At 52.3% G+C, this 27,832-nt stretch overlaps 1 protein-coding gene across 1 annotated transcript in view; it reads right to left on the reverse strand.

The window, feature by feature from the left end:
• Positions 1 to 2,743: 2,743 nt before the first annotated feature.
• HERC3 (HECT and RLD domain containing E3 ubiquitin protein ligase 3) overlaps positions 2,744 to 27,832 on the reverse strand; it is a 93,609-nt gene continuing 68,520 nt past the window's right edge. Inside the window, exons 19-25 of the mRNA XM_056111206.1 lie at positions 27,028 to 27,171; positions 24,099 to 24,265; positions 21,779 to 21,845; positions 21,276 to 21,358; positions 7,779 to 7,962; positions 7,186 to 7,288; positions 2,744 to 2,960 (exon numbers count right to left, since the gene is read on the reverse strand). Coding sequence (XP_055967181.1) covers positions 2,752 to 2,960; positions 7,186 to 7,288; positions 7,779 to 7,962; positions 21,276 to 21,358; positions 21,779 to 21,845; positions 24,099 to 24,265; positions 27,028 to 27,171 — 957 coding nt within the window. The 3' untranslated portion in view covers positions 2,744 to 2,751. The remainder of the gene's footprint in view (positions 2,961 to 7,185; positions 7,289 to 7,778; positions 7,963 to 21,275; positions 21,359 to 21,778; positions 21,846 to 24,098; positions 24,266 to 27,027; positions 27,172 to 27,832) is intronic.

The following is a 27,832-nucleotide window of genomic DNA, read 5'->3' on the forward strand; positions in this document are numbered from 1 at the left end:
ACAATGTACTGTAGCTGTTCCCAGTATGCAGAAAACAGCGTTCCTGCTTGCAGGGCAGAGGAGGCTACAGAGTCTCCGTCCTGCCAGCCCCTTCTTCCCTCACCCCTCCCTACTCTCTCCATCCCACCCATGCACCCCCACCCTCCCTCCACTGTCCTGGGCTCAGTTCTTCCAGCAGTGACTCGACATTGACCCCTGTTCCCATTTTTCTTCTTTTTTACTAGTGAACACCGTGAGGTACAGTTGTAGACTTACAAGTTGTTGTGCTTGGGTTTCAGTTACACAATGATCGAGTACCCATCCCACCACCAGTGCCCATTCTCCACCCCCTCCAATCCCAAGATCCCTCCCACCCACCCCCAACCCCCATCTCACCCTGCCTCTGTGGCAGGGCACTCCCTTTGGTTCTATCTCTCCTTTTGGGTGCTGTGGTCTGCAGAAGAGACATTGGGTGGCAATCATGTTCGGTCCATAGACTACTTTCAGCAGGCATCTCCCATCCTGGGAAGATCTTCCCAGCACCCTTTATTTGGTGCTCCCTTCTCTATATGAGCTGCCTTTGCCCATTTTTCTTCTTAAAACTAGGTTCAAGTCATATTCCTGTCTACCTCCCACCCCAAAACAGGAACATTTTAACTCAGCTACTGACCTCAAGTACTATGTGTTGGTGGCTCTTCACCCCTAAACCTACCTTCACTTTCCCTAGATGTGTCTTTATCATGATTCCATTTTCTCTGCTGACGCCTTCAAGTGGTTCCTCACAGCCACCGGTCCCTCAACAAGCACCAGCTCACGCCTGTGACAGGTCAAGCCTGTCGGACCCCTTACACCGCGTCCTCATACCCATCACAGCCGCCCACTGAGGCCACATGGGCCGGCTTTCCGCCCCTTCTTGCCACACCTTGGAGTCTAGTTTCTTCTGGAAGGAACCAAAGGTGACCTTCTATCAGATTATATGAGTAAATGAGTTAATTCTCCCAATGGGGGGGGGGGAACCCGACACCTATTCTGCAAGTAAGAGTATTCTGCAAGTAAGAGATAGTCATAAGTTAAAACACCAAATTTATTGTGTAATATCGGACTATATGCACACACATAGAAAATAAACATTTCATATAATTGTATATCTTTTTAATCTCATTTTATAAAGACTGAAAAACCACCAATTTAGCAATTGGAAGAGGTTTTATAAACCAAAAGAAAAAGCAAAAATCTACAATCCTTCATTGAGAGTTGATGCAGAATCATGTTTCATAAATACTTCTTTTTATATAAATAAGTCTTTTCTCTAGCAACTAGTGATTTAAAATCAGGCTGACATGGATTCTCTAATCATGTAGAATTTTCTTATCCCGTGATGAAAGAGGTTGAACATGTCATTTTTAAAGATACATATATAGATATATATTTGTCTTAAACACAATTCCCCCTGAAATTGCATTGTAAACAAACATTTCAAATGCAATAAACAAAAGCCCCATAATAGAGAACACCTTTGAAGTCTTAGCAATGTGGGAGGCGGAAAAAACAAAATCCGAGTAGAAAGTCTGCATGTTGTATAGAAATTTAGAACAAAAGAGGCATGCATCTGGTAGAAGGAGAGGGGGAAGGGCTATGAGGTTAGGATGAAGTAGAACGAAAAGGAAGGGAGAAAAGGAAGAGAAAGTGGCAGAGAATATAAAGTAATGGAGAGAGGGGCAAAAACTTATTATTTCAACTCTGCATGGAGAAGGTACTTCAAAAAAAATTGATGTGACCTGCCCCAAAAGTGACTTAAGGGAAGGGGAAGGGCCTGTCACAGCACTTTTTTTTTTTTTGCATTTTGGGTCACACCTGGCGATGCATAGGGGTTCCTCCTGGCTCATGCACTCAGTAATCACTCTTGGTGGTGCTCGGGGGACCATATGGGATGCTGGGAATCGAACTCGGGTCGGCTGCGTGCCGGACAGACGCCCTACCCGCTGTGCTAACGCTCCGGCCCCCGCATTTCATTTTCAAAGGGATATGGCTGAGCAACACTGAGCGGCTCTCAGCTGCCACACCTCGCTGCCGTGCACACCTTGAAGGAGAAAGGGCGTCCTGCGAAGATCGCTCCTCCCGAAAGGCCCCTTCGCCCCACCTGCTTCGAGAGCAAGATGCACTCCTCAGAATTCCCAACAATTCCCAAGCGTTCAGTCAAAGTAACGGACCCCGATTCGGCTGGTGTGGAAACTGGAAATTTCTGAAGTGGTCCTTTCCTCCTTGGGCCCGAAGGTGGGGTTACGACCAGCCAGGAGCATCTCCGAGGCTGCAGAGAAAAGAGACTTTCCTTCCGTCAGTGCAGGTGAAGACGCGGCCAGTAGAAGCCAACTCTTGCTGAGGAATGAGGAGGTCGAGGAGGAACAAGAAAGCAACAGGAGGGTGGAGAGAAACGGGAGAGCAGAGATGCACACTCCGATGCCCTGTCAGCCTCACCGAGCAGGGAAACACGGAGAAGTTTGGTTTCCAAACCAAAACACTTGCCACTGTGCAAGCCAATTTTTTTCACCCCATCCCAAACCCTGATTTGTTTTGTTTAAAAAAAAAAAAGAAAGAAAGAAAAAAGAGATTGCTCACAGCTTAACGACCCCAGGGACACAACAATCAGGCTCAGAATTCAAAAGTCCCACCCCACGGGCACAATAAAAAAATAGAACTCACTCCCCGGGGTGGTCTGTCTAGGCCCCGTGCAGACGCGGAGCCAGGCCGGGGAGGCGGGGGCGCGCGGGCAGCTCAGGCCAGGCTGAAGCCCTCGTAGTTGTCCAGCGCCTGGGTCAGCCGCGCGCACAGCGTCTCTTTGCTGCTGTACTTGGGCAGGTCCAGCAGGTTGTAGCAAGTGTGGGCCACGGGCAGGTAGTCCTCTCCACTGGCCGTGGGCTGGATGACGATTTGCAAGCTGGCCATGCCGTAGATGGGGATGCGGTCACTGCCAGTCAGGAACACTGTGGAGAGAGCAGGGCCATGACCAACGGCTCACGGCACGGGCAGCGCCAACTGCCCTTCATTTATTTATTTATCTAGTTATTTATTTTTGCTTTTTTGGGTCACACCCGGCAATACCCAGGGGGTCCTCCTGGCTCTGCACTCAGGAGTTACTTCTGGCGGCGCTCAGAGGACCATATGGGATGCTGGGGATCGAACCTGGGTTGGCCACGTGCAAGGCAAACGTCCAACCCGCTGTGCTATCTCTCCAGCCCTGCCAACTGCCCTTCAGACCCTGGTTCCTTGGGAATAGTGGGACGGGGAAAATGAGGTGTGTTGTTTTCTTTAAGTATGACCATAGTGTTCTTTTTGGGTCACACCTGGCGATACTCAGGGGTTACTCCTGGCTCTGCACTCAGGAATTACTTCTGGCAGTGCTCGGGGGACCAAATGAGATGCTGCGAAATTGAACCCGGGTTGACAGCATGCAAGGCAAACACCCTCCCCACTGTGCTATCACTCCAGCAACCTGATCATAGTGTTCTTAACACAAAAGACAAGGTGAGTTAAACAGACATGGATTGTTTTAGTGGGGCCAGTGGGTGTTTGCCTTGCATGCGGCCACCTGGCTTCTGTCCCCGACATCTTATTGGGTCCCCCGAGTCCCACCAGGAGTGGCCCCTGAGTGCCGAGCCAGGCATAACTCCTGAGCATGGAGTAGCCCCAAGGCAAAGCAAAGCAAAATGAAGCAGATTATATTAGTTTCGGATGCACCCAAGTTAACATTTGTTTCTATACAATGAGAACTGTAGCACTGTCCTCCTGTTGTTCATCGATTTGCTCGAGCGGGCCCAGTAATGTCCCCATCGTGAGAATTGTTGTTACTGTTTGGCATATCGAATACGTCACAGGTAGCTTGCCAGGCTTTGCCATGCAGGCGAGATACTCTCCGTAGCTTGCCGGGCTCTCCCACAATCTACTCAAATCGTTCTTTTACCGATGGGCCATTTCACTCAATCACACACTCAAATGATATGCCTGTAATAATGAACATCTTAATTCATGTTGCTTTTCCCACAGCTGTGTGACCTCCTTAGAACAGATTAATAATTTTTACTTCAGGAGACATCCACTCCCACTTCTAAAAACACAGTTTACTTTAAAAAGAGAAACAAGGGCTGGATCAATAATACAGTGTGTGTGTGGGTGGGGGGGGAACTGGAGCGATAGCACAGTGGGTAGGGCGTTTGCCTTGTACGCAGCCAACCTGGGTTCAGTTCTCAGTATCCCATATGGTCCCCCGAGCACTGCCAGGAGTAATTCCCGAGTGCAGAGAACAATGAGAACAAGGGCCACAATTTCTATCTACGTCGCATCTGATCTTTGCAATTTTTCAGGACCAAAATACTCGCTTGCTGCCTTCGAAAGCCAGGCCATACGCTGCAGCCTGTGACTTATTCATGAGGTGACTGGAAGTTTGTACTTCTTGATCTCCTTCAACATCTTCCCCTTCCACTTAGGTAAGCACCGGTCCATCGACTGTATCAGAGAGTTTTGATTTGCTTTATTAATTCCAGAGAGAGGTCAAATTACAGCATATTTGTCTCTCTCTGATGAAGTAAAACCCAGCTCTCGGAAGCGCGCATTTGCGGCCGCGCGACATCTTATTATCTCATTCTTACTTTGGAGAACCTGGCAGGCTACCGAATGTAGCCTGCCCACACGGCAGAGTCTGGCAAACTCCCCATGGCATACCCGATATGCCAAATACCAGTAACAATGATGGGTCTCATTCTCCTAACCCTGAAAGAGCTATTGGGTTAGAATTTCTTCTTGAGATAATGAACATGGTCTAAAATTGGGAAGTTACAGCTCTGAATATATGAAAAACTGTTGATTTTTAGGCTTTATTGGAAGTTTGGAAGTTTGCATTGTTTGTCAATTACATCTCCATAGTTATTAAAAATTACATCTCCCAAGATCTGCAGTCACTGACACTATCCTCCCACTGTTCATCGATTTGCTTGAGCGGGCCCAGTAACATCTCCATTGGGAGACTTGTTGTCACTGTGTTTGGCATCTCGAAGACATCACGGGGAGCTTGCCAGGCTCTGCCATGCAGGCGAGATGCTCTCGGTAGCCTTGCCGGGCTCTCCGAGAGGGGCAGAAGAATCGAACCCGGGTCAGTCATGTTGGCTGCATGCAAGGCAAATGCTCTACCCGCTGTGCTATCACTCCAGCCCAAGACCTGCAGTAGACATCTTTTATTTCCAGTAGAGTGTCTGGGGAAAACTAAACTCTTTAATTCCATCCATGTAATACTTCGGTAAATCATTCGCTTAGAAAAATAACCAGTAAGGACACCCCACAGCTGCCTTCATGTTAGTGGCCTAGCTTTGCAGCTTGTGACTAATCTCGAAAGAGATCACGGGACGCCTGTCCCCCAGTGCTACAGTCCACACCCCAAACCCGTTGGCTCAGCTGCACAACTAATCTGCAAGCCTGTGAAAGTCCCAGGGCCCCGGGGCCCCGGCTGAAAACTCAGGAATCAATATATAACTTCCAACATAAAGCCTAAAACTCAGGGCCTCCTCAGGAGTCATCCCAGTTCTACAGCTCCTGGAGTGACCGCTCCAAACTCCACCACACTGACAGCCCAGTAGGAGCACAACAAATAAGATGGGAAGGAGACATAGAGGCCCACCAGCCTTGATAACAGGAGGCTCAGTGAGCAACCAACAGCTCTGTAAATCCTCAATAACTTGCCCAGCTTTTGTTTTCTTTAACTTTTAAAAATTTATTGAACTGCCATGAGCTACAAAGGTACAAAGCTGCTCCCGACTGAGTTTCAGTCACACGGTGTTCGAACACCCATCCCTTCTCCAGTGCCCATTTCTCTCTTGTCCCCAGCCTACCTCTATGGCAGACGCTTTTCTTTTTTCTCTTTTCCTTTGAGGCATTTTTGTTTGTGATACTTTTACTGGGAGGGTACCATGTATATCACTTTTACCTCCTTTCAGCTCCCAGTTCTGGTCCAGAGTGACCCCCTATCACTGTCTTGGTGGTCCCTTCACTCACCTAACCACCCTGCCCCAACTGTGGCAAGCACTTTGCTAAGGACCATCCTCCTAGCCTTTGTTTCTATTGTCAGACAATGATTTCAATAACAAACTGAGACAGAACAGTTTTCACAATGCGCCACGTCCAACAAGAGGTGGTACTCAGGGAGCACACGGGATGCTGCGATCAGACCCAGGTCAGCCCCACGCAAGGCAAGTGCCTACACACTGTGCCTTCACTCTGGCTCCTACTGACCTCTTTATTTAAAAAAAAATTGTATTTACCATTTTGTATTACCAAGAAATATAAAATATTTTGTGCCCACCAAGAAGGAAAGCTTGGTGTAGGAGTAGGAACCAGGGGACATTGGTGGAGGAAGGTCACGCTGGTGGTGGCATTGGTGTTGGAACACGGAAACAACTGTGCTGTGAACAACTCTGTAACAAAAGCTGTTTAAATAATGTTAAAATGAAAAGAAAATAACTAGGAAGTGTAAAGTAGTTGAGAATCAGTGACACACTTTCATGTAAACTCTTGTTAGGCAGAAAATTCACCGCCACGGTCCTCCCGCTGTTCATCGATTTGCTCGAGCGGGCCCAGTAACGTCTCCATCGTGAGACTTGTTGTTCCTGTGTTTGGCATATCGAGTACGTCACAGGGAGCTTGCCAGGCTTTGTCGTGCAGGCAAGCTACTCTCGGTAGCTTGCCGGGCTCTCTGAGAGGGGCGGAGGAATTGAACCTGGCTCGGCCGGGCTGGCTGCGCACAAGGCAAACGCCCTACCGCTGTGCTATCACTCTAGCCCAGGCAGAAAATATAGATCAGCAATAGGTTTTCTGCCCAAAGTACCATAAAGACAAAAAGCATAGGAAGTGCTATTTACTATACCTTTTGGGGGGGGGGGGTGTGTGTGTTGGGGGGGGACACTCCCTAAGCAGTCTCAGGGCTTTCTCCTGGCTCTGCACTCAGGGATCACGCCTGGAGGGACTCAGGGGGGCCGTCGGGGGGGCCTGTGATAACCCAGCTCAGCCCCAAGCAAGGCAAGTGCCTTCCCCACAGGACTATTGCTCTGCTCATCACTATACCATTTTAAACAGCTGAATTAACTTGAGAGCATATGGTCCTGCACCAGTTACAGGACTGAAATGTAGCCAGGTAAATGCCCTCTGGAGACCACTGATACTTACAGAGAAACTTCTTCTTTTTTTCCAATGGAAACTCGTGAAACGTTTCCCAAAAGAGTTTCACAGTGGGATGTGCGGCTGAGTAATCCCCCTTATAGACAGCCGTCTGTCCGAGAAAACAATAAACAGATAAAAGAGAATTAACTGAAGGGGAGGAGGACCCCAGCGGACCCTGTCCAGCTTCTGCATTTGAGATGAAGAACATGATTGCCATTCAATGCCTCTTGGGCAAACCACAGCACCCAAAAGGAGAGAGAGAACAAAAGGGAATGCCCTGCCACAGAGGCAGGGTGGGATGGGGGGATGGGGGAGTGGGAGGGAGACTGGGACCCGTGGTGGTGGAGAATGAACACTGGTGGAGGGAAGGGTGCTCGATCATTGTATAACTGAAACCCAAGCACAAAAATTTGTAAGTCTACAACTGTACTGCATGGTGTTTCACTTATTTATAAAAATTTAAAAAATAAAATAAAATAAAATGAGATGGATGGATAATTTAAAGAAAAAAAGAAGCACCCCCTGAAGTTTGTGGGGAGATGCCCGCATGGTGAGCCCACATCTGCCCAGGGCTCTCCCGGGCTCCCCCCATTACTCACCGCCTCCAGCTCCTTCCAGTCATAGTTGCAGTTCCCCACCATCATGGCCCGCAGTTCCGACGGCTGGAAGAGCTCGAGCACTTTGCCACCGCACACCTTCAGGAAGCCGCTGGAGAAAGCCGAGTACCACTCGTGCACTGAGATCTGGAAGACGTAGTTCACGTAGGCATCCACAAATTCCTGCCTGACAGAGAACCGGAAGGAGAGGCTCTGATTAGCCCGAGGTCTGAAGGAGTCCATCACATGCCCTTCTAGTCCTGAGGGGGACCGAGGGGGGGGGGGAATGAAAGAATTTCACCAAATCCTTATGCCAGGTGACATCAGCTATTGTCTGATGCTGGGATTCCACCAAGATGTCTCAGGAGAAGGCACATAGGAGAAATCACACTTACTGATGTTTTAAAATCCTGAGGTGCTCCAGGGTTATTTGGGGCGGGGTAGGGGGGTGTAAGTGGCTGTGCTCAGGGCTTACTCTTGGCTCTGGGCTGAGGGATCACTCCTGGCAGGGCTCAGGGGATCATAAGGGTAACAGGCATTCAACCTGGGTCAGCCACATTCAAGGCAAACACATTTTTTTTCTTTTTCTGGATCACACCCAATGATACACAGGGATTATTCCTGTTGTATGCACTCAGGAATTACCCATGGCGGTGCTCAAGGGACCATACGGGATGCTGGTAATCGAATCCAGGTCGGCCGCATGCAAGGCAAACGCCCTACCCTACCCGCTGTGCTATCGCTCCAGCCCCAAGGCAAATACTTTATCTACTAGACTATTCATTAATAGGAGAATGGAGAATTCAGCTCAGGCTTCTGAAGGGAAACAGAGTACTCTAAAGAGAATCATTTGGTTGGTTTGGGCGACAACCCCAGGTGGTGCTCAGGGCTTACTCCTGGTTCTGCACTCAGTGGTCACTCCTGGTGGTGCTCAGGGATGCTAAGGGGTGTCCAGGTATAGAATCTGGGTCAGTGATATTGAGGTAAACACCCTACCCACTGCACTCTCTCTCCAGATCCAAGTTTTAAAAAGTTGAAATCAAATTCCATTGAAATTTTACCAATTTTATAGTTATCAAAATGAGCAATTTCAGTATGAATATCAAAAACAGAATCTCAGGGAACGCTAAGTTAAAAACAAACTTTTTAATGTTAAAATCCACATGCTAGCATTTATATCTTTTTTGTTCTTTGGTGGGGCAGGATAGTTTCGGGTCACTCTGGGCTGTACTTGGAGATGACCTCCTCCCCAGTCAGGGCATGGGGTGTCATGCCCAGACATCACCCCTGGGCCCCCCACATACATGCATGAGTGCCTGTCCCTCGGGCTAGCTCTCCAGCCCCAGAGAAGCTGTTCTGTTACCACATCAAACAAGGCTGGCTCGACGGCTTACAGCTCAGGGTCCTTAAATCTTTCTGTGCCTCAGTCTCCTCAGCTCAGTACAGGGATGGTACGTGAACATAGCCATGGTGACAGTGAGAAAGGACGTGAATGAATGGAAGCAAAGCGTTTGCAACTAAGACACCTTTGAACATGTTAACCATCGTTTTATTGTTTACAGCAATGAGGTTTATGAATATAAAATCAAATATAGCACAGAGGGTAGGGCGTTTGCCTTGCATGCAGCCAACATGGCCGACCCGAGTTCGATTCCTCCGCCCCTCTCGGAGAGCCCGGCAAGCTACCAAGAGTATTCGATATGCCAGACACAGTAACAGTATCAGTTTTATAGTTGCAAAAATGAACAACTTTCATATGAATATCAAAAACAGAATCTCGGGAAAAATGTTACACTAAAGACAAGTTTTTAAATGTTAAATCCATATGCTAGCATTTATATATATATATATATTAAAAGTATAACCATATAAACATCTTTCTGTTAGTTATTTTAAAGCATAGAAATGAAGGGGCCAGAGTGATAGTACAGCAGACAGGATATTTGCCTTGTACATGGCAGACATATAAAATCCAGCTCCCGGAACATCTTATCAGGACATCTTATTATGACATCTTATTATCTCATTCCTACTTTGGACAAACTTGCAGGCTATCGAATGTAGCCTGCCCACAGGGCAGAGTCTGGCAAACTCCCCGTGGCCTACCAAATATGCCAAATACCAGTAACAATGATGGGTCTCATTCTCCTAAAGAGCCTTGAATATAATCTCAGGGCTAGGAAGAAAGAGACGCTACTGGGGCCTGCTCGAGGCAATCGACGAATAACAGGATGATGAAATGAATGAAATGAAATGGCAGACGGGGATTTGATCCCCGGCATCCCATATGGTCCTCCAGGCACTGCCAGGAGTGATTTCTGAGCACAGAGCCAGAGAAACCTGAGTACCGCTGGGTGTGGCCCCAAAATGGGGGGTGGGGGGAGTAAAAAAAAAACACTAAAGAATACGTATGCATGGGGGCTGGAGCGATAGCACAGCGAGTAGGGCGTCTGCCTTGCACGCGGCCAACTTGGGTTCGATTCCCAGCATCCCACAGGGTCTGCTGAGCACCGCCAGGAGTGATCCCTGAGTGCATGAGCCAGGAGGAACCCCTGAGCATCGCCGGGTGAGACCCCAAAAAAGCAAAAAAAAAAAAAAAGAATACACATGGAAGTTACATGGAAGCTATAAAGTTTTGTTCGTAAGGAAAGAAGAATGAGGGGGCCGACAGACAGGACAGCAGGTGAGGTGCTTGCCTTCATCCAGCTGACCTGGGCCCAATCTCCAGCCCCACGGACGGTCTGAGACCTGTAGGGTGATCCCTGGAAGCCAGGAGGAAGCCCTGAGCACCCACAAATGTGTCCCCAAGTCAAACAAATGGAAAGAAGAACAGAAGAGAGAAGTGGGACTAAGAGATATATGAAAGAATTCTAATATATGGTTTCTGTTCTTTTATTTAAAAATCTGAAGCAAAGTACTAGTAATCTCTCGATCACAGATGCAAAGACGTTTGTCAAACTCTCTGCAATTTTCCATCTTCAATATTTTTCTAAAATAGAAAGCTGGTATTATGAAGACAGATACTTTTTATGGGGGATGGGCCACACCTGGCGGTGTTCATATCTCATCGCTGGCTCTGTGCTCAGGAGTCCCCCCTGGCGGGGCTCAGGGACCCCTGTGGGTACCAGAGATCAGCCAGGTCAGCAAGCGCCTTAGCTGCTGCAATACCCCTCGGGCCCCAAGCTCTCGCTCGCCCTTCTGCGCCACCCATGCTACCCGTACTGCAGACACTGCACCCGGGAGGACTTGGGTACAAGTCCCCGCGCAAGGCTGTCTTCGCCCGGGCTGCAGCGCCGAGAGGTCGGATCCTGCAGCCAGCACAGGCCGTGGGCGCTGGCTGGGGAGGGCCTTGCCATCTTCCAACTTCGCTTCTCCCCCTGGACAGAAAATCTTCGGGAAGGTTCTAGAACATTTATACACATGCACACTGGAGAAAGCACCCCCCCCCCTCCCAGTGAACCAGTGAAGCAGACCCCTGGGACGAGGAGAGAAAAGCCGGGCCAAGAGGGTCTGGACTAGCCAAAGTGGGTCGAAGGTCTGGGCTCGTCTGAGCGCACCGGGAAGTGTCTGGGCTCGCCAAAGTGGGCCGAGGGTCTAGGCTCCCTGGGGCGGGCCAGGAAGGATCTCGGCTCACCGGGGCGCGCCGGGAAGGGTCTGGACTCTCCAGGGCTGGCCAGGAGGGATCTGGGCTCGCCGGGGCGGGTCGAGGGGATCTGGGTTCGCCAAGCCGGGCCAAGGGGGTCTGGGCTGGCTGGGGCGCGCCGGGAAAGGTCTGGACTCGCCAGGGCGGGCCAGGAGGGGTCTGGGCTCGCCGGGGCGGGTCAAGGGGGTCTGGGTTCGCCGGGCCGGGCCAAGGGGGTCTGGGCTTGCCGGGGCGAGTCGAGGGGGTCTGGGTTCGCCGGGTCGGGTCAAGGGGGTCTGGGCTCGCCGGGATCTAGGCTCCCAAAAGCGGGCCGAAGAGATCTGGGCTCGCTGGGCCGGGAAAGGTCTGAGCTCGCCAGGCTGGATCGAGGGGGTCTGGGTTCTCCAAAGCGGGCCGAGGGGGGTTCTGGGCTCGCAGGGTCGAGGAGGGTCTGGGCTCGCCGGGCCGAGGGTGTCTGGGCTCTCCGCGCGCGCTACCCAGCCACAGGCGCACGCGGCGCCCGGGGTGGTGGGCGCGGTCCCCGGAGAGGAATCGGGCGCGCGAGCGGATGGTGGTGGCCAGTTTCGCACCCTGAAGCCGGGAGCTGGGCGGCGGGAAGGAGGGGACCCCCGCCCCACGCACGGCCAAGGGTCCGAGAGTCGGTCCAGGTCCACGGTCCCCTAAGCCCCGCGCACCGCAGGGCGCGCCGCCCTCGCCCCCAGCCCCCACGGAAACGGGCTCGGGGCGCCTCTGGGCAGCTGCCGCAGCGCGGCGGTGGCGGCGGGGGGCGGGGGCGGCCGCAGCGCGTCCTGGGGCTCGGCCGGGAGACCCGCTAGCACCGCGGGGTGGGGGGCGCCGGGGCCCGTCGCCAGGAGACGGGCGCTGACGTGGGCTGCGGTGCTCGGAGGCTGCACGGAGCAGCAGGTGACATGGGTCAGCTGCTACCCGGGAGCCAGTGGTGCGCGGCCGCGGGGCCGGGGGGCGGAGCGTGGCGCACGTCACACGCGCGCGGGGCCCCTTGCCGCAGACCCGAGCGCAGAGCGCAGTCGGAGCCCGCACTCGGCAGCGCGCGTCCTCAGCCCGCAGCCCGCGCCGCGCGCCCTGTCTCCGCGCATCCCGCCGCGCGCCCTGCATCCCTGCATCCCTGCATCGGCGCATCCGCGCATCCGCGCATCCCCACGTCCCTGCACTGCCGCGGCGGCGGTTCCCGGGGCCCGGCATGGCTGAGGCGGACAAGCCCAAGGAGGTGGCCGAGGTAAAGGCGGAGGGCAGCGCCGAGGGGGGCGCCCCGGACGGCGCCGCCACCGCCGCCGCTGCCACCGCTGCTGCGCCCGCCGCGCCCACCGCGCCCGCCGCGCCCACCGCGCCCGCCGCTGCCGCCGCCGCCCCCACGGCCGCCGAGCCGTCGAGCCCCGAGCAGAAGGTGGCCAAGCCCAAGAACGACTTCCTGGAGAGCCTGCCCAACGCCGTGCGCTACCGCGTCCTGGCGCTCAAGAAGCTGCAGAAGCGCAGCGACAAGATCGAGGCCAAGTTCGACAAGGAGCTGCAGGCGCTCGAGCGCAAGTACAACGAGATCTACCGGCCGCTGCGCGCCAAGGTGCAGGAGCTCACCCGCGAGGTGGAGGACTGCGCGTGGGCCCTGGAGGGGGACGCGGACGACGACGAGCGCGCGCGCCGGGCGGGGGGCGGCGGCCCCGACGACGACGACGACGACGAGGACGACGAGCGCGACGGCCACGACCACCACCACCACCACCACCACCACGACCACCACCACCACCGCCACGACGACGACGACGAGGAGCGCGAGGGCACCCCGCTCTGCGGTGGCTCCCGGTGATGGGCGCGCGCGGCTCAGGCTGGGGGGCGCGTCCACGGCCCCGGGGACCCCGCCCGGCGCCCGCGCGCGCGCGCACCGCGGCGCCCCCCGCCCCCCGCGCCCCGACCCCCTGCCGCTCGCGGCCCACCGGACCACCGTGCTTCGGAACCCGGGTGCCCCGGGGGCCAGGACACCGCGCCCACCGCGCCCCGGCCTCTGCATGCTCCCGAGCGGGCGCTGTCCCTCCCCCCCCCCCACGTGTCCACTCCTGGCGTGGTCCTGACCTGCGGGTGTCGTGTCATGCGTGTTCCTGACCTGCGGTTTCATGTCATGCGTGTTCCTGACCTGCGGTTTCATGTCATGTGCTTTCCTGTTCGTGTCTGTTGGCAAAAAAAGAAAAAGAAAGAAAAAAGGGGGGAAAATAATAAAAAATAATAATAAAAAAAGGTGTAAAAACCCGAATGTCGGGGTCCCTGCCCCTCCCCGCCCCGCGGACGCGACCCCGGGCCCGGAGGGATGGGGAGCGCGCCGACCCGTATCGCATGTGGGTCCGGGGCGGTACCGCGCGCGCCGCCCGGAGCCGTTGTCTGTCGTAGCTCGTAGGATGTGGCTGTGCGCGGCGGCTCCGCGTGGCAACTCATATATACTTGAAACACCCGTGTAACCTGTGTGTGCTCGCCCCAGCTCGGAAGTAGAAAGGGATTTACGTTCGCTTCTATTAGATGTGCCTTCATTATTTTGCTATGTAAATGTGACATATGAAATATATATATATAAAAAAAAGGTGCATATTCCCAATTTTACCGCTGAGGAGGTACCGGTATACAGTTAAAAGGAATTTTTTTTTTCTGGAAGGACACATTTAATACGAAGACTCCTAGCTTCTGTGTGGGTTTTGAATCGTGTGTGACTCAGCAACCTTTCAAGAAATATAACCATGAGAATTGTTTACCATTGTGGTGTTAATAAAAGTATTTTCAAAGAACAAAAGAACCTGGTGCTCTGGCTGTTTGGATTCAAATTCAAAGCTCTGCGTCCCATTAGCAATGCGCTCCAGGCAATGCACGCATCTATCTGCATTTGGATTTTCCTCACCTAAGAAAGTCTCTTTCTCACATTTTATTCTGTAGAAGTCCATTTAAGATCCATGGGATAGTGTCTGACATGTGCTAAGTGCTTGAGAAATTACAGGTCTGCTTATTAATTCTGCAGGAAAGATACTGGAAATTCAATGATCCCACCCCAATTACAAAAGGGGTGAAGGGGGAAATTTTACAATAAGAAATTTAGATACCGTACTATTTAAAATATTATGCACATAAAATACATATGTATATGTTTCCCCCACCAGGCCAAATATTCATCTCATCATAGATTACATTTATGATTCCTTATTGCCAGAGAAGATTATGGCTTTTAATTCAGAAACACGAGGAAATTCAATAAACTATCTTTATTTAGATTGCATCAATGTAAAATCAATCTTGATTTCCTCCTAAAAAAGGAAACGATCTTTAATATGACATAAATATACCAAAAAAAAAAAAAAGAGAAAATTTCAACTTTACATTGAGGCATTCCAAAAGAAGTAAAAACAAAATATTAAGCTATTTTCTTCCATTTAATCCTGTAAGAATTAAGTGACACAGACACAAACTAGGACCTGCTTTCCCCCGGGATAGAGGCAGCTCGGACCTGTTGCTAATGGCAATGATTGAAGACAACTTGACGGTAACATGAATCTTCCCTGGGCTAAGCCATCCAGGAGGGAAAAGCAAGATAATATAGAAGGGGCCACTGATTATCTTAATCCCATCATTAAAATTCATATTTGTCTCTAGGAACAAAGACTCATTTAATATTTTTCCAAGTCCTCAAGAAAAGCAAAATTGGAAGAAACAAATGAGTGAAATTAATGGGGAAATTTGGGGGGGCAGGCATGTGACTATACAGAGAAAATCTGAGACGTGACTGAAGACTATCACATTGAATATGTTAAAGGAATAGAGCAGTGAGCAAGACTAAGAAGGAAAAATAATTAGTTCTAGGCACTAATCATAAAAATTGTGGGAAAGGTTCACAGAAAAAAAAACCAATAAAAAAACGTTCAACCTATGTATTTAAAAAAAAACAATATCAGGAAGAAACATGAAATAAGCTTTTGGATGATAAGATTCAATACGACAACAATGTCCATTCTCCAATTAGTTTTTAATTTATCAGATTTCAAATCAAAACCCGAACTGAATCTGGAACAATACCGTTGCCCTCACGTATACCTTTGTGAGAATTTTTTAAAACAGTAGCAATTTAGAAACAATTCAGAGTTTTGACTCAGGCTGCAGACTCTTATTTATTTATTTATTTATTTATTTATTTATTTATTTTACTGAAGGAATTACATCACTTACTGGACAGGGCGAGGCTAAGACTAGAGCCATATAAGAAAGAGTCAACAGATAGCACAAAAAAACGAAGAAATCCAGCAGATTTAAACATACAAGCAAAATTATGAAAGGCTGCAAACACCAAATAAAATCTACCATCAAAATGGGTGGCCAAGGGTTAACAGTCACAGCCTAGAAATCCAATCAACAGCATTGTGTCCTGATAGAGAAATTTTTTGGCAGATTGCTTTCAAAGGCAAGCTGCAGCCCGCTGTGCACTTAGGGGGGGAAGGGCAGGGCGTGAAAGTGGACCATGGGGCAGGCTGGGGCCCCAGACGGGAGGCACCCTTGGACTCGGGCCCTAGGACCCGCCCCCCCACCCCCCCCATCTTGCTCGAGGTAAGAACCGAACTATTTGGGTTTTCCCAGCTGTTGGCTACTCTTCCCGGGATACGGGGTCAAAAGTCTTCCCTGATGGGAAGTCATTTCAACACTGCCTAACTGGGCCGAACTTTATGCTGATTTAATAGTTTCTCGGGCAGCCCCTAAAATTTGTGCTTTAACCAGCAGCAGAGCCTGCCTTTGAGATAGTCTGAGAACCATCAGTTGAACCATTTTAGTCCATTAAAGGCCAAGCGGTCCCCACGCCACCAGGCGATTAGCAGAAAGACCGCGTGACTTGTGTTACTACACACTGGGCAGGAACCAGGAGCGAATGTGGATCACCTGCCCGGCAGCCTGACAACTGTGACTGTCTCACACACATGGGCACCTCTGCGTGTGCAGACACACTAGCACACACCATATCACATACATAAAATGTGCCACTTAACAACTCAGTGGCACTGGTTACAGTCACGGTACTGTACAGCTATCCCTTTAATACATTTTTATTTAAACAGTAAACATTTTTCAGTGACAGCCATAGATAATGGGCCAGTGTTGCTTAGAATACATAAAGCTTCCCATGTGGGGGAGAAATAGAAAATTTTGCAAAAAAAAAAAATGATGGGATTCATGTGTTTTTTCAAATGAGAATTCTTGGGGACTTCAGCAGGGTTCTGTGAATGAGAATACTCTCGGGCATCAGCGATCGTGGATAAAACTGTGTAACTCATTAACGAAATCAATTCAGAAAAAAAAATAATCTATCAACAATTTCACAAAGTCACCCACTAATCCCACTGAACCCTTGGGAAGTTGTTAAAAAGCAATTATTAAGGACAAAGCTTCAAACACAAAAGACGCTTGACGTAGTCTATTGAAAATGAAGAGGAAGAGGAGGGAAAGGAAAAAGGAAGGAAATGAAAAAAAAAAACACACACACAGGGAGAGCCAAAAACGCACAAGTCAAAGAACAGAAATGCACGTTCACACGACACACCGTGCTGCCATGGTGACCAAATGGGCGTCACAGGTTGCCTCTGTGTGTGTGTGTGTGTGTGTGTGTGTGTGTGTGTGTGTGTGTGATTCTAACTGGACAGTCAGCCCGAAAGGCACCGACTCTTGTATCCTTGGGTCCCCAGCTGGGCTGAGGGGTGACTGCAGTTCTGGCGGCCACGGCTGGTCACCTTGGGCCCACAGAAAGCCTTTAAAAAATGATCGGTGCAGGGGCTGGAGCGATAGCACGGTGGGGATGGACAGTGTTAGCTTTGCACGCGGCCAACCCAGGTTCGATCCCCGGCATCCCATAAGGTCCCCCGAGCACCGCCAGGAATGATTCCTGAGTGCAGAGCCAGCAGTAACCCCTGTGCATTACTGGGTGTGACTCAAAAAGCAAAAAAAAAAAAAAAAAGTGATGGGTGCCTCTCTGGCCTCTTTTGGCAGGCAGACAGCTTCGGTTGGTGTTCTTAGCACGAGCTGACTCCATAAGCACTAGAGAAATGTCACTGGCCCAGCGGTGGTCCGAAACCCCGCACCCAACGCTGTGTGGACATGAGCCTGGGAGCGTCCCATGGGTGGCCCCGTCCTGTGCTGGCATGGCCTCGGGGCTGAGCGTCTTTGGTGGGTGTCACAGGATCCGCCTGCCTGGGGCTGGCTGCTGGGTGCAGGCGTCCTTGGGGTGGGCCTTGCCCCGCCCCCCACGTGCTCTGAGGCGTTCTACGCGATAAGACTAGCCTGGGTGAATCTGGCGGTCCAGAAGGGTCTCTGAGACCTTCCACCAGGGATGGGACATCACTTCTGGGTGCCCTTCAGCACGGGTGCTCGCGGAAAAGAGAATTATTCAGCCGGCCACACGAGACCTGGCTCTGAGTGGGCCAAAGGCCATAGACACTCTCATCCTGCAATCTCACAACGTCCCTCCCACTACACAGCTCTGCCCACGGAGGGAAAGAAATGTCTGGGTGGGTCTTTTGTTTGTTTTTTCCAGAGGCGGGATACCGGAAGTGCATAGAAGCTGCCCTTGGCAGTGTCCAGGTGACCACCAGGTAAGGGGGTCAGAGGGGGGTGGGGGAACCTGGGGTTTCCACACCCAGTCGAGGTCTCCGAGCCATCTGCCCAGTCAGAGGATTGAGCAGTTTTACACCAAATGGGACGTGCTAAATCATGATTCCGAACTAGAAGCGTTCAATAACAGCAATATCTTTATTAGTTAACTCAATAAAAATAGATCCGTGCCCGTAGGGTCTGTACACCAGCGCCCAAGTGAGAAGTCTGGTAGCGATCACAGCTTTCCTTCTCTTGGTGGGGTCTGAGAAGGGCCCACCAGGGCTCCCAGTGGCGAGATTACAGCATCTGACAGAGCCAAAGAACGGCGATGGCTCATCTTTTACAGCTGGGCCAATCTCTGTTGCTAAGAACTCGTCATGCTTGATTAAGATTTTTATTTTTGCATCATAAGAGAGTGAGGGGCCAAAGAGACAGCAAAGCAGGTGGGGGCAACGGCCGTGATGTGGCTGACCTGGGTTCAATTTCTAGCAGCCCTCACAGTACCAAGCACCTCCAGGAGTGATCCCCCAGCACAGAGTCAGGAAAATCTTGAGTACAGCTGGGAGTGGCCCGTAAACCAAGATGAGGACAGAGGAGAGAGAAGAGACAGGGAGAGGGAGAGGGAGAGGGAGAGGGAGAGGGAGAAAGAGAGAGACAGAGACAGAGACAGAGACAGAGAGAGAGAGAGGAGGAGAGGAGAGGAGAGGAGAGGAGAGGAGAGGAGAGGAGAGGAGAGGAGAGGAGAGGAGAGGAGAGGAGAGGAGAGGAGAGGAGAGGAGAGGAGAGGAGGAGAGAGGAGAGAGGAGAGGAGAGAAGAGGGAGAGGGAGAGAAAAGGAGAGAGAGGAAGAGAGGGGAAGAGAGAGGGAGAGAAAGACAGAGGGGGAGAGAGGGGGAGAGAGGGAGAGGAGAGAGAAGAGAGAGATGGAGAGGGAGAAGAAAGAAAGGAAGAGAAGGAGAGAGAGAGGGAGAGGTGGAGAGAGAGGGAGAGAAAGAGAGAGAAAGGGAGAGGAAGAGAGAGAGAGAGAGAGAGAGCGCTGACTCGTCTCTCATGACGGCCCCCCGGTGACACCAGACAGCAGAACGCAGTGGTCTGGACGCTGGCCCAGGTGGGCTTCCCTGTGCGCTGGGGGGCGCGTGCTCAGGAGGGCCAAACCCCACGTTCCTGCCTGAGCAGTTCTTCCCCCTGAACCTCCCCGCACCGGCAGCTCCCTCTGCCCGGCAGAACTCTGACCACAGATGACCTGAGGACTCACAGAGATCCCAAACGAGAGGGGAGTGGAGCGTGAGTACGCGGGGACGGGCACACAGCCCTTCCTCCCTGCACGCGTGCGGGGTTTCCGTTAAGAACCTGTCCGCACGGCCTCACCCCTGCAGCCCCAGAGTGAGCACAGAGCACGGAGCCCACAGGGGACAAGCACCGGCAGCAGGAAGCCCTTTCCTCCAACCAACAGCGGCTTCTCTACCCCTGAATGAATGGCCCCAACTCCCGAAGAAGATGCCTTCACATCCTCCAGCCCAGCAAGGGCGGCACCGGGCCACATGGCCCCAACTGGCACTCAGCCGCCCACCCACTCAGCGACTCAGTCACCCACTCACTCACTTACACACTCAGCCAACTCAATCACTCATTCAGACACACACACACACTCACTCTCTCTCTCCCGGTTCTCTCTCTGAAACCACCAAGATTCGGTTTCCACCACCACGTCTCACTTTCGATTAAATCCTCGCCTTCTACTTTTGCGGGTTCTTATGTAAGTGGTCTCAAAATATCAGTCTCCCTGGAGATCGATACTGATATAAATCAGCCACAAAGAGGCCAGAAGAGTAGCACAGCGGGGAGGGCGTCTGCCTTGCACGTGGCCGACCCGGGTGCGATCCCCAGCATCCCATAGGGTCCCCCGAGCCCCGCCAGCAGTCATTCCTGAGTGCAGAGCCAAGGAGGAACCCCTGAGCATCGCCGGGTGTGTGGTCCAACATCAAGAAACAGCGACGATAAGATACAAATAAAACACTCCCCTGAGAGGCCCCTTTCTTGCTCGAGACGGACGGACGCTGTCAGCCAGGAGCGTGTGCGGATATCGGGCGCGTGTCAAAGTCAGCAACTGTGACGGAGGGCCGTGTCGCACTCTGACCCGCTCTGTGGGCTGTGATGCCAGAAGCACGGCCCCCACCCTCCCGGGGGTCACACCCGCCTCCTGTCCACCCTGCCTGACCCTGTGTCCTGCTGCCCTCCCTCCGGCCCGCTATGAGCTGCCCAGTGCTCGCTGAGGCCAGACACCAACTGGGGCCCAGTGCAAGTCCCTTTCAGGACCCGCCAGCTCAGCCCCACCCCAGGGAACTCGGCCAACCTGAAGGTCCCGTCTCGCTCCCGTCCGGAGGTGGGTCATAGCACCGGCTTGTCCCTCCCCCTTGGCGGAGGTGCCTGGGGCCGCCCTGCAGTCACCCCTCACCCGGGTCCTTCCCCACTCGCCTTCTGAGCAGACCGGTCACTCACCCCGACCGGGAACAAGGAGACGCAACCGACACTCAGCACGCGTCGAACTCATTGACGGGCTGGGCTGACGGCCGTTAATCCGCCTCAGAATTTAAACACGGAGTTAAACAAACGACCTTTCTTCCCCTCCAGACTGACGGCAGGAATGCCAGGGCAAAGAGAACCACCTTGCCTTACATCCAGACTCCACACTGCTGGGCAGTTCCGTGCCGGTCGGCCCCTTCACGAGGCGTGCGTGTACTCGGCGCAGAGCCAGGCGCTGGCGGGGGTCCCCGCCCAGGGTGGGAGGTCTGGGGGTCGGAGCACAGGCTCAAGTGTGTGATGCTGCCCAGGCCCTGAATGCAGGGGTCCCCTGGGCCACACCAGACCACACTGGGCAACACTCGGGGGGCCAAGCTAGACACTGCAAGCATCATGCCCCGACCACCGTCCTCACACCCCAGGAGGGCATCTTCCTGCCACTCACTTGGCGGGACCCTCCCAGACCCCTCGAGCTCCTCATGCCAAGTGTTTCCCATAACTAGCTCATGTCATCACAACTGTGCCACGAGGGGGTGGCTGTCCTAACCCCCACCTCACAGACGAGGAACCGACATCAGTTGGTGTGATTCATCCAGTGCCCGCAGGGAAGAGCAGAGCGCCTCCCCGGAGAGCCTGTGTCCAGCAGGGAGCCCGGCCCCGCTCCGAAGCAGCCGGAGGAAGCAGCCTCTGCCAGCGGCGTGCACGGTGCAGGGTCCGACTCACCTGTTCTCTTTGCACACGGTCACCCGGTCTCCCCCAGGGATCAGCTTCTTCTGCTCGGCCACGCCGTAGCTCTCTCGGCAGATCTGCAGCCAAAGGAGAGACCCGGGTTCCCCGTTAGGCGCTGAGGGGCAGATGCAGGGTGCCGGGTCAGGTCACTCGTTTTCCCGGAAAACTCTCGGGAGAGATGCATGAGGCTGCATCGGGGAAACTCACCCCGAGAGGCGCCTTTCAAGGGAAGGAGGTGCCGGTCGATGCAGTCAAAGAGAAAAGGGCACAGATGGGAGGGGGGAAATGAACGGATTGGAAGGGGAGTGACGCTTAAATGGCTTTATTAGGTGCACAGACAAATCAGTCACTGGGTCACTCAGCGTGTTGACGGATCCCTCTGACACAAACGCTAAGGCAATTTAGTTCAGAGCAAGCCCTGACGAAAGGTTTGCTATCTTTCTGCGGGTACAACGGAAGAGACAGCCACCAACAACACAAACTGGGCAAATCCTTACCGTGAAGGTGAGGCAGAAGGTGTCCTCGATGTCCTCCCCGGGGTAATCTAGAAGTTCTTGAAGACTCCTAAGTGTCGGACGACAGAGAGAGAGAAGAAGGCAAATGAGACACTGAGAAATGTTTTTCCCTCAGTCACTTGTCCAGATTGTTGCAAGGAAGAGACTGTAAGACACAATTCTGGAACCAACACAAACCTAGACTGAAGGGGAATCACATCCTCTAAGAAGAACCGTGAGACCCCCATTCCTTGTTCTAGTTTTTACTCACAACTCTTACTGGATTTAAGAATAAAATCAGATCGGTGGGTCTCTACCTTATACACCTGAATTCTTCTAGCCCTGGTCTTACTTGGACGTAAGTATGGGAGGTGACACACTGCAGTGGCCCATACATATGCATAAATAGAATAATCCGGGGGCTGGAGCAATAGCAAAGTGGGTAGGGCATTTGCCTTGCACGTGGCCAATAGGGGTTCGATTCCCAGCATCCCATAGGGTCCCCCCGAGCAATGCCAGGAGTGATTCCTGAGTGCACAGCTAGGAGTAACCCCTAAGCATCACTGGGTGTGATCCAAAAAGCAAGAAAAGAAAAGAAGAATCCTCCATCCGGAGATCTGAAACATTGGTTAAGACACCAGCCTTGCATGGGGCTGGCCCCGGCTTGGTCCCCTGCGAGTTCAGATACTCCTGAGGGCTCTTCTCATGTGTCCCTGTGAGCACCACACACAGCTGTGGGAGCACCCTAGCCCTGGGCACAGGGCAGAGTGCCATGGACGGAGAGAGAAAGCCCTGGGAAGCGCAGGAGACCCACGCCCTGCTGAGTACCCAGCCACAGCCAGGGAGGCAAGGGGGCAAGAGACTAGGAACAGCGACTGAAGAGAATCCCCAGCTTTTTTTTTCTTCTTTTTCTTTTTGGGTCACACCCGGCGATGCTCAGGGGTTCCTCTTGGCTCTGCACTCAGGAATGACTCCTGGCGGTGCTCAGGGGACCCTATGGGATGCTGGGGATTGAACCTAGGTCAGCCACATGCTAGGCAAATGCCTCTCTGCTGCCCTATCCCTCCAACCCCAAGAATCCCGTTTTGAAAGGGCAAAAGAAAAAGAGAGAGAAGGAAAGTGCCTGCCCTAGAGGCAGGCTGGGCAGGGGGTGATGGGGGGGAACCTGGGGACACTGGTGGTGGGAAATGTGCCCTGGTGGAGGGAGGGTGTTGGAACACTGGATGACTGAAACCTAAACACGAACAACTTTGGAATGTGTATCTCACAGTGTGGGCTGGGGCGATAGCACAGCAGTAGGGAGTTTGCCTTGCACACAGCCAGCCCAGCTGGGCCGGGTTCGATTCCTCCGCCCCTCTCGGAGAGCCCGGCAAGCTACCGAGAGTATCCCGCCTGTATGGCAAAGCCTGGCAAGCTACCTGTGGCGTATTCGAGATGCCAAACACAGTAACAACAAGTCTCACAATGGAGACGTTATTGGGCTCACCCGAGCAAACTGATGAACAATGGGAGGACAGTGATACAGTGACAGTGAACCAATAATATAGAAATATATATATATATATATATATATATATATAGTTTTTAAAGGAGTATCAAGTTTTCCTTGATTCTGGCCCTGGTGCTGCTCACTGCAAGGAGGGCATGCCTGGCCAGTGTAGGGCTCGGCCTGGCCCCTGGCACTGCTGGACCCGAGCTCAGAGCAGCCAGGACAGGACACCAGGCCCCCTGGACACTGCTGGGTAAGGTCTCTCCAATAAAGATGCTTCTTATGATGGTGGCATGAGTATCAGAACATACTACACACACTGAGCTGTCCCCTGGAACCCTGGAATCAGTACATAGATAAGAGAGTAAGCTGATGTATATATATATATATATATATATATATATATATATATGGTTTTTTTTTTGGAGGGCCACTCCCAGCAGTGCTCTTGGGTTCCTCCTGTTTCTGCACTCAGGGACCACTCCTGGCGATGCCAGGGACCCGTACAGGCTGCCGGGGGTCAAACCCAGATTGGCTACGTACAAAGCAAGCACCCTGACCACTGTGCTCCGGCTCCGGCCTCACACAGCTTTCAGCAAGAGCCCTTCCCTCCTCTGGAATTCCTCTGTTGAGGTGCCTGTTCTGTTGTTTGGGATCAGGAAAGCAGCACCCGCTAGGGAGCCCCCGTTTTCCCGCTGTCTGGTTTGGAGGAGGCAGGTGCGGGCGCGTCTGCACTGCCCAGTGCCCCCTGCCATCTGCGTCACTCTGCCCTTCTGACACGCGTGTGGCGGGCAGGGCCGGTCCCTCCCGGTCCACCCGAGCTCGGCTCCGCACCTCCCCTCGGTGGGGGACAGCTCCTTCAAGTCTTCCAGGCCAGGCGGGACGTTGAGCAGCTTCTTGTAGAGGGCCAGGGGGAAGTGCAGGTCCACCACGGTGGAGTTGTAGATGGCCAGCCCGCAGGTGATGCCGATCAGGTGGAACCAGTTGTGCTCTACAAAACACTTTTCGGCGGGAAGCAAATGGGTTATTACCAAGAAACCACCCAAGGCAGTGTCTATGGCCCTCAGAATACTCTGCCGTCTGCCTCTAAGCCTGACACCAGAGCCAATGCTCCGAGAAGCTGCCGCCAAGATTGGGCCGGCGGCTGCGGCTCAGAAACTTCTCATCGCCGTGGGGAACATGCTACCAACAGAACGTTGTCAGGGACGGAAAGGTTCTGCTCTGCCACATCACAGTGCCTACTGGTCTCCGGGACAACAGCCCTGGGCAGTGTGCAAATGGGAAGATGATGCTTCGGCGATCATTTTAATAAAACAAAATGTCAATAACCACACGTGGTTAGTGGTGACCTTTTGAGACGGGACAGCTCTGGGGAGAAAACGAAGAAGAACCAAACTATCATCCTCCTGGAATCCGAATGTTCGTTTGAGTCTTGGGCCACACCTAGTGGCCTAGCGAGGAGACCCTATGCGGTGCTCGGGGTCAGACCCGCGTCAGCTGCTTGGGGGGGGGGGGGTAAGCACCCACCCTACAGTAGTGCTATCCCTTGGGGCCACAGTGCCTTTGAAGACTTAGCCACCTTTCTCCGGAATCTTCAAAAGGAAAGTACGGGTGAGGGCCAGGGAGACCCAAAAGGCTGGGATACAGATGTGCACGTTGGTGCCCGGGCATGATCCAAGAACGACAGGGTCCCCTGAGAACCTGGAAGTGACCCCAAAAGAAAAATGAAAAAGCGTGTGTTTGCAGGACCAGCCCGACTCACGTTACCAGTGTTCCTAGGGGAGGCCTCTCTGTCCCTTCCTGCCCACCCTGGCAACGCACCCCCTTCCTCACGCTTGGCTCATCTGCCCTTCCTGGGGCGGGGGAGGGGACTTGGCCTTCGGCTGCAGGAAACTGCTCACACATGTCCCCACCTCTGGGGACACCGGGACAATCCAGGGGGCAAGGGAGACACAGGTGCCATCAGGGACACTTGCAGGGGACTCATTTCAAAGGTAGATTTGTAGCAAGGTACAGAGTGAATTTTTTTTTTCCCTAAAAACGGGCAGGTAGCTCGAGAAGTTTGGGAACCTCTGTGCTAAGGTCTTTGTCACAGGATCAGATGATGACTGACTTTTGTCTTTTCTCTTTGGCCGGTTAATATTCCACTGTGTCTGTGTACCATAGTTCCTTTATCCAGTCCTCTAGTCTTGGACACTCGGGCTGTTTCCAGATTTGGGCTACTGTAGAGAGCACTGCAAGGAACACAGGAGTCACGCTAAGTGGAGTCAGTGAGAAGGAGAGGCCAGCACAGGTGACCTCTCTCCTAGCTGGGGCGCAAGGGAACATAAAAGGGGGAGGAACCAACGCCCAACGGCAATGGAAGCGAAGGCCATGAGAACTGGTCATTGGCAGGAAAGGGGCTACTTGAGGGGCCAGGGGTGGCAGGGGGCAACGCCTATGGTAAGGGAAGATCAACTGGAAGGAGGCGGTGGTGAGACATGGGGGAATGTATTCTGTACGAAACCCGGTTAGCAACAGCACTGTGAACCACAGTGCAAAAATGTGTATCCAAATCAGCATGCCTTGGTAGATGTGCGCTGAAAGTAGACTATGGACCAAACACGATGGCCACTCACTACCTGCACTGCGAACCATAACACCCAAAAGGAGAGAGAGAGTAAGAGGGAATGTGTCTGCCACACAGGCAGGCGGGGGATGGGGCGGGGGTGGTGGGAGGGATACTGGGAACATTGGTGGTGGAGAATGGGCACTGGTGGAGGGATGGGTATGACTGAAACGTAACCACGAAGTTTGTAAGTCTGTAACTGCATCCCACTGTGATTCATTAAAATAAGAAAAAATAAAATAAAATTTAAATAAAAAAAATTAAGGGGCTGGAGCAATAGCACAGCGGGTAGGGCGTTTGCCTTGCACGCGGCCAACCCAGGTTCGATTCCCAGCATCCTACATGGTCCCCTGCGCACCGCCAGGGGTGATTCCTGAGTGCAGAGCCAGGAGTAACCCCTGCGCATCGCCGGGTGTGACCCAAAAGGCAATAAAAAAATAAAAAATAAAAAATAAATTAAAAAAGCGTGCCTCCCTCACAGAGGCAGAGTCGGGGGGTGGGAGGGCCAGGGTGCGAGGAGGGGATATTATTGGTGGAGGGACGTGGGCACTGGTGTTGAAAGAATGTATGCCTGAAACCCAACCATGAATAAATTTATAACCTCACGGTGATTAAAAAGAATTTTCGAAATGAAAAATACATTCAAATCCCCAAGAGCCAACACTATTGTGAGCCTGTGACCCAAATTATCATGAATAAATTTCTTTCAAGTGAGTTTGCTAAAGAGGCGATGTAGGGGACGGGAAGAAAATCTGGGTCACTGGGATAATGACACTGGTGGAGGGGGGGAGTATTGGAACATTGTATGCTTGAAATTCTATTATTAAAATGTGTGTAAATAAAAAATGAAGACTGAGAAATTTATTTGTTCCCGTAACTATCTTTGTTATGCTTCCCTGTGGACAGTCCGGTGGGGCTGGCCTCACAGTTAAAAGGAAGAGGAGAGAAGTACAACAGTACAGTGGGAAGGGCACTGCATGGCCGATCCGGGTTCGATTCCTGGCACCCCATGTGGCCCATTGATCCCAGCAGAAGGGATTCCTGAGTGCAGCGCCAGGACTGACCTCCGGGCACTGCCAGGTATGGCACCAAAGAAACAAAAACCAGAAAAGGAAGGTCAACCCAACCCATGTGTTATCGACATGACTAACTTACCGTATCTGAAAACCACAAGAGATTCGAGTCCTGGTAGTAGGTGAACATGCCATAGATGGGGTTCAGCAGCTCCTTCAGCAGCAGGAGGAAGAACTCCTTGGTGACCCCCCCGGCGTCCACCGCTTCCTCGCCGTCAAAGATTACCTTAAAAGAATGAAAACAGAATTTATACTCAAGCGTTCAGGATTTTTTCAAAAACAACGAAGTCTTGGGGCTGGAGCGATAGCACAGCGAGGAGGGAGTTTGCCTTGCATGCGGACGACCCGGGTTCGATTCCCAGCATCCCATATGCTCCCCTGAGCATCGCCAGGAGTAATTCCTGAGCGCAGAGCCCAGAGTAAGAGCAGAACCTGTGCATCAATGGGTGTGACCTCCCCCCCCAGGAAAAAAAATCAGCAACCCCCCCCCAACAAACAAAGAAACAAATTTCTTCCAAAGAATAAAGGTAAACATAGCCAAGTCCTGCTTACAGATTGCCAGCCCACCTCTGACTCACGAGGGTCTTCCAAACACAATGATGACTGAGGGGTCCGGAGCAAGTCCCGAGCCTGCCACATGCCCACTGCAGAGCGGCTCGCACCTGGGCAGATGGCGGGCAGGGTAGCCTCCAAGCTGGGGACAAATAATTCTGGGCTCTGTATTTTATGCATTCATTGTATGTTTTAAACTTTGGATAAATGCAATCTTTTCGCATCACTTTGGCAGTTTGTTTTTCTCTTAGGATTTTTGGTCAGCAAAGAGTATTAAATGTAAAGTCTAAATTTCTTATTTTCACATTGCTATTAATACTTTAATGAAATTCTAA

The sequence above is a fragment of the Sorex fumeus genome, unplaced genomic scaffold (genome assembly GCF_029834395.1).
Source record: "Sorex fumeus unplaced genomic scaffold, SorFum_2.1 ptg000013l, whole genome shotgun sequence".
Lineage (NCBI taxonomy): Eukaryota > Metazoa > Chordata > Mammalia > Eulipotyphla > Soricidae > Sorex > Sorex fumeus.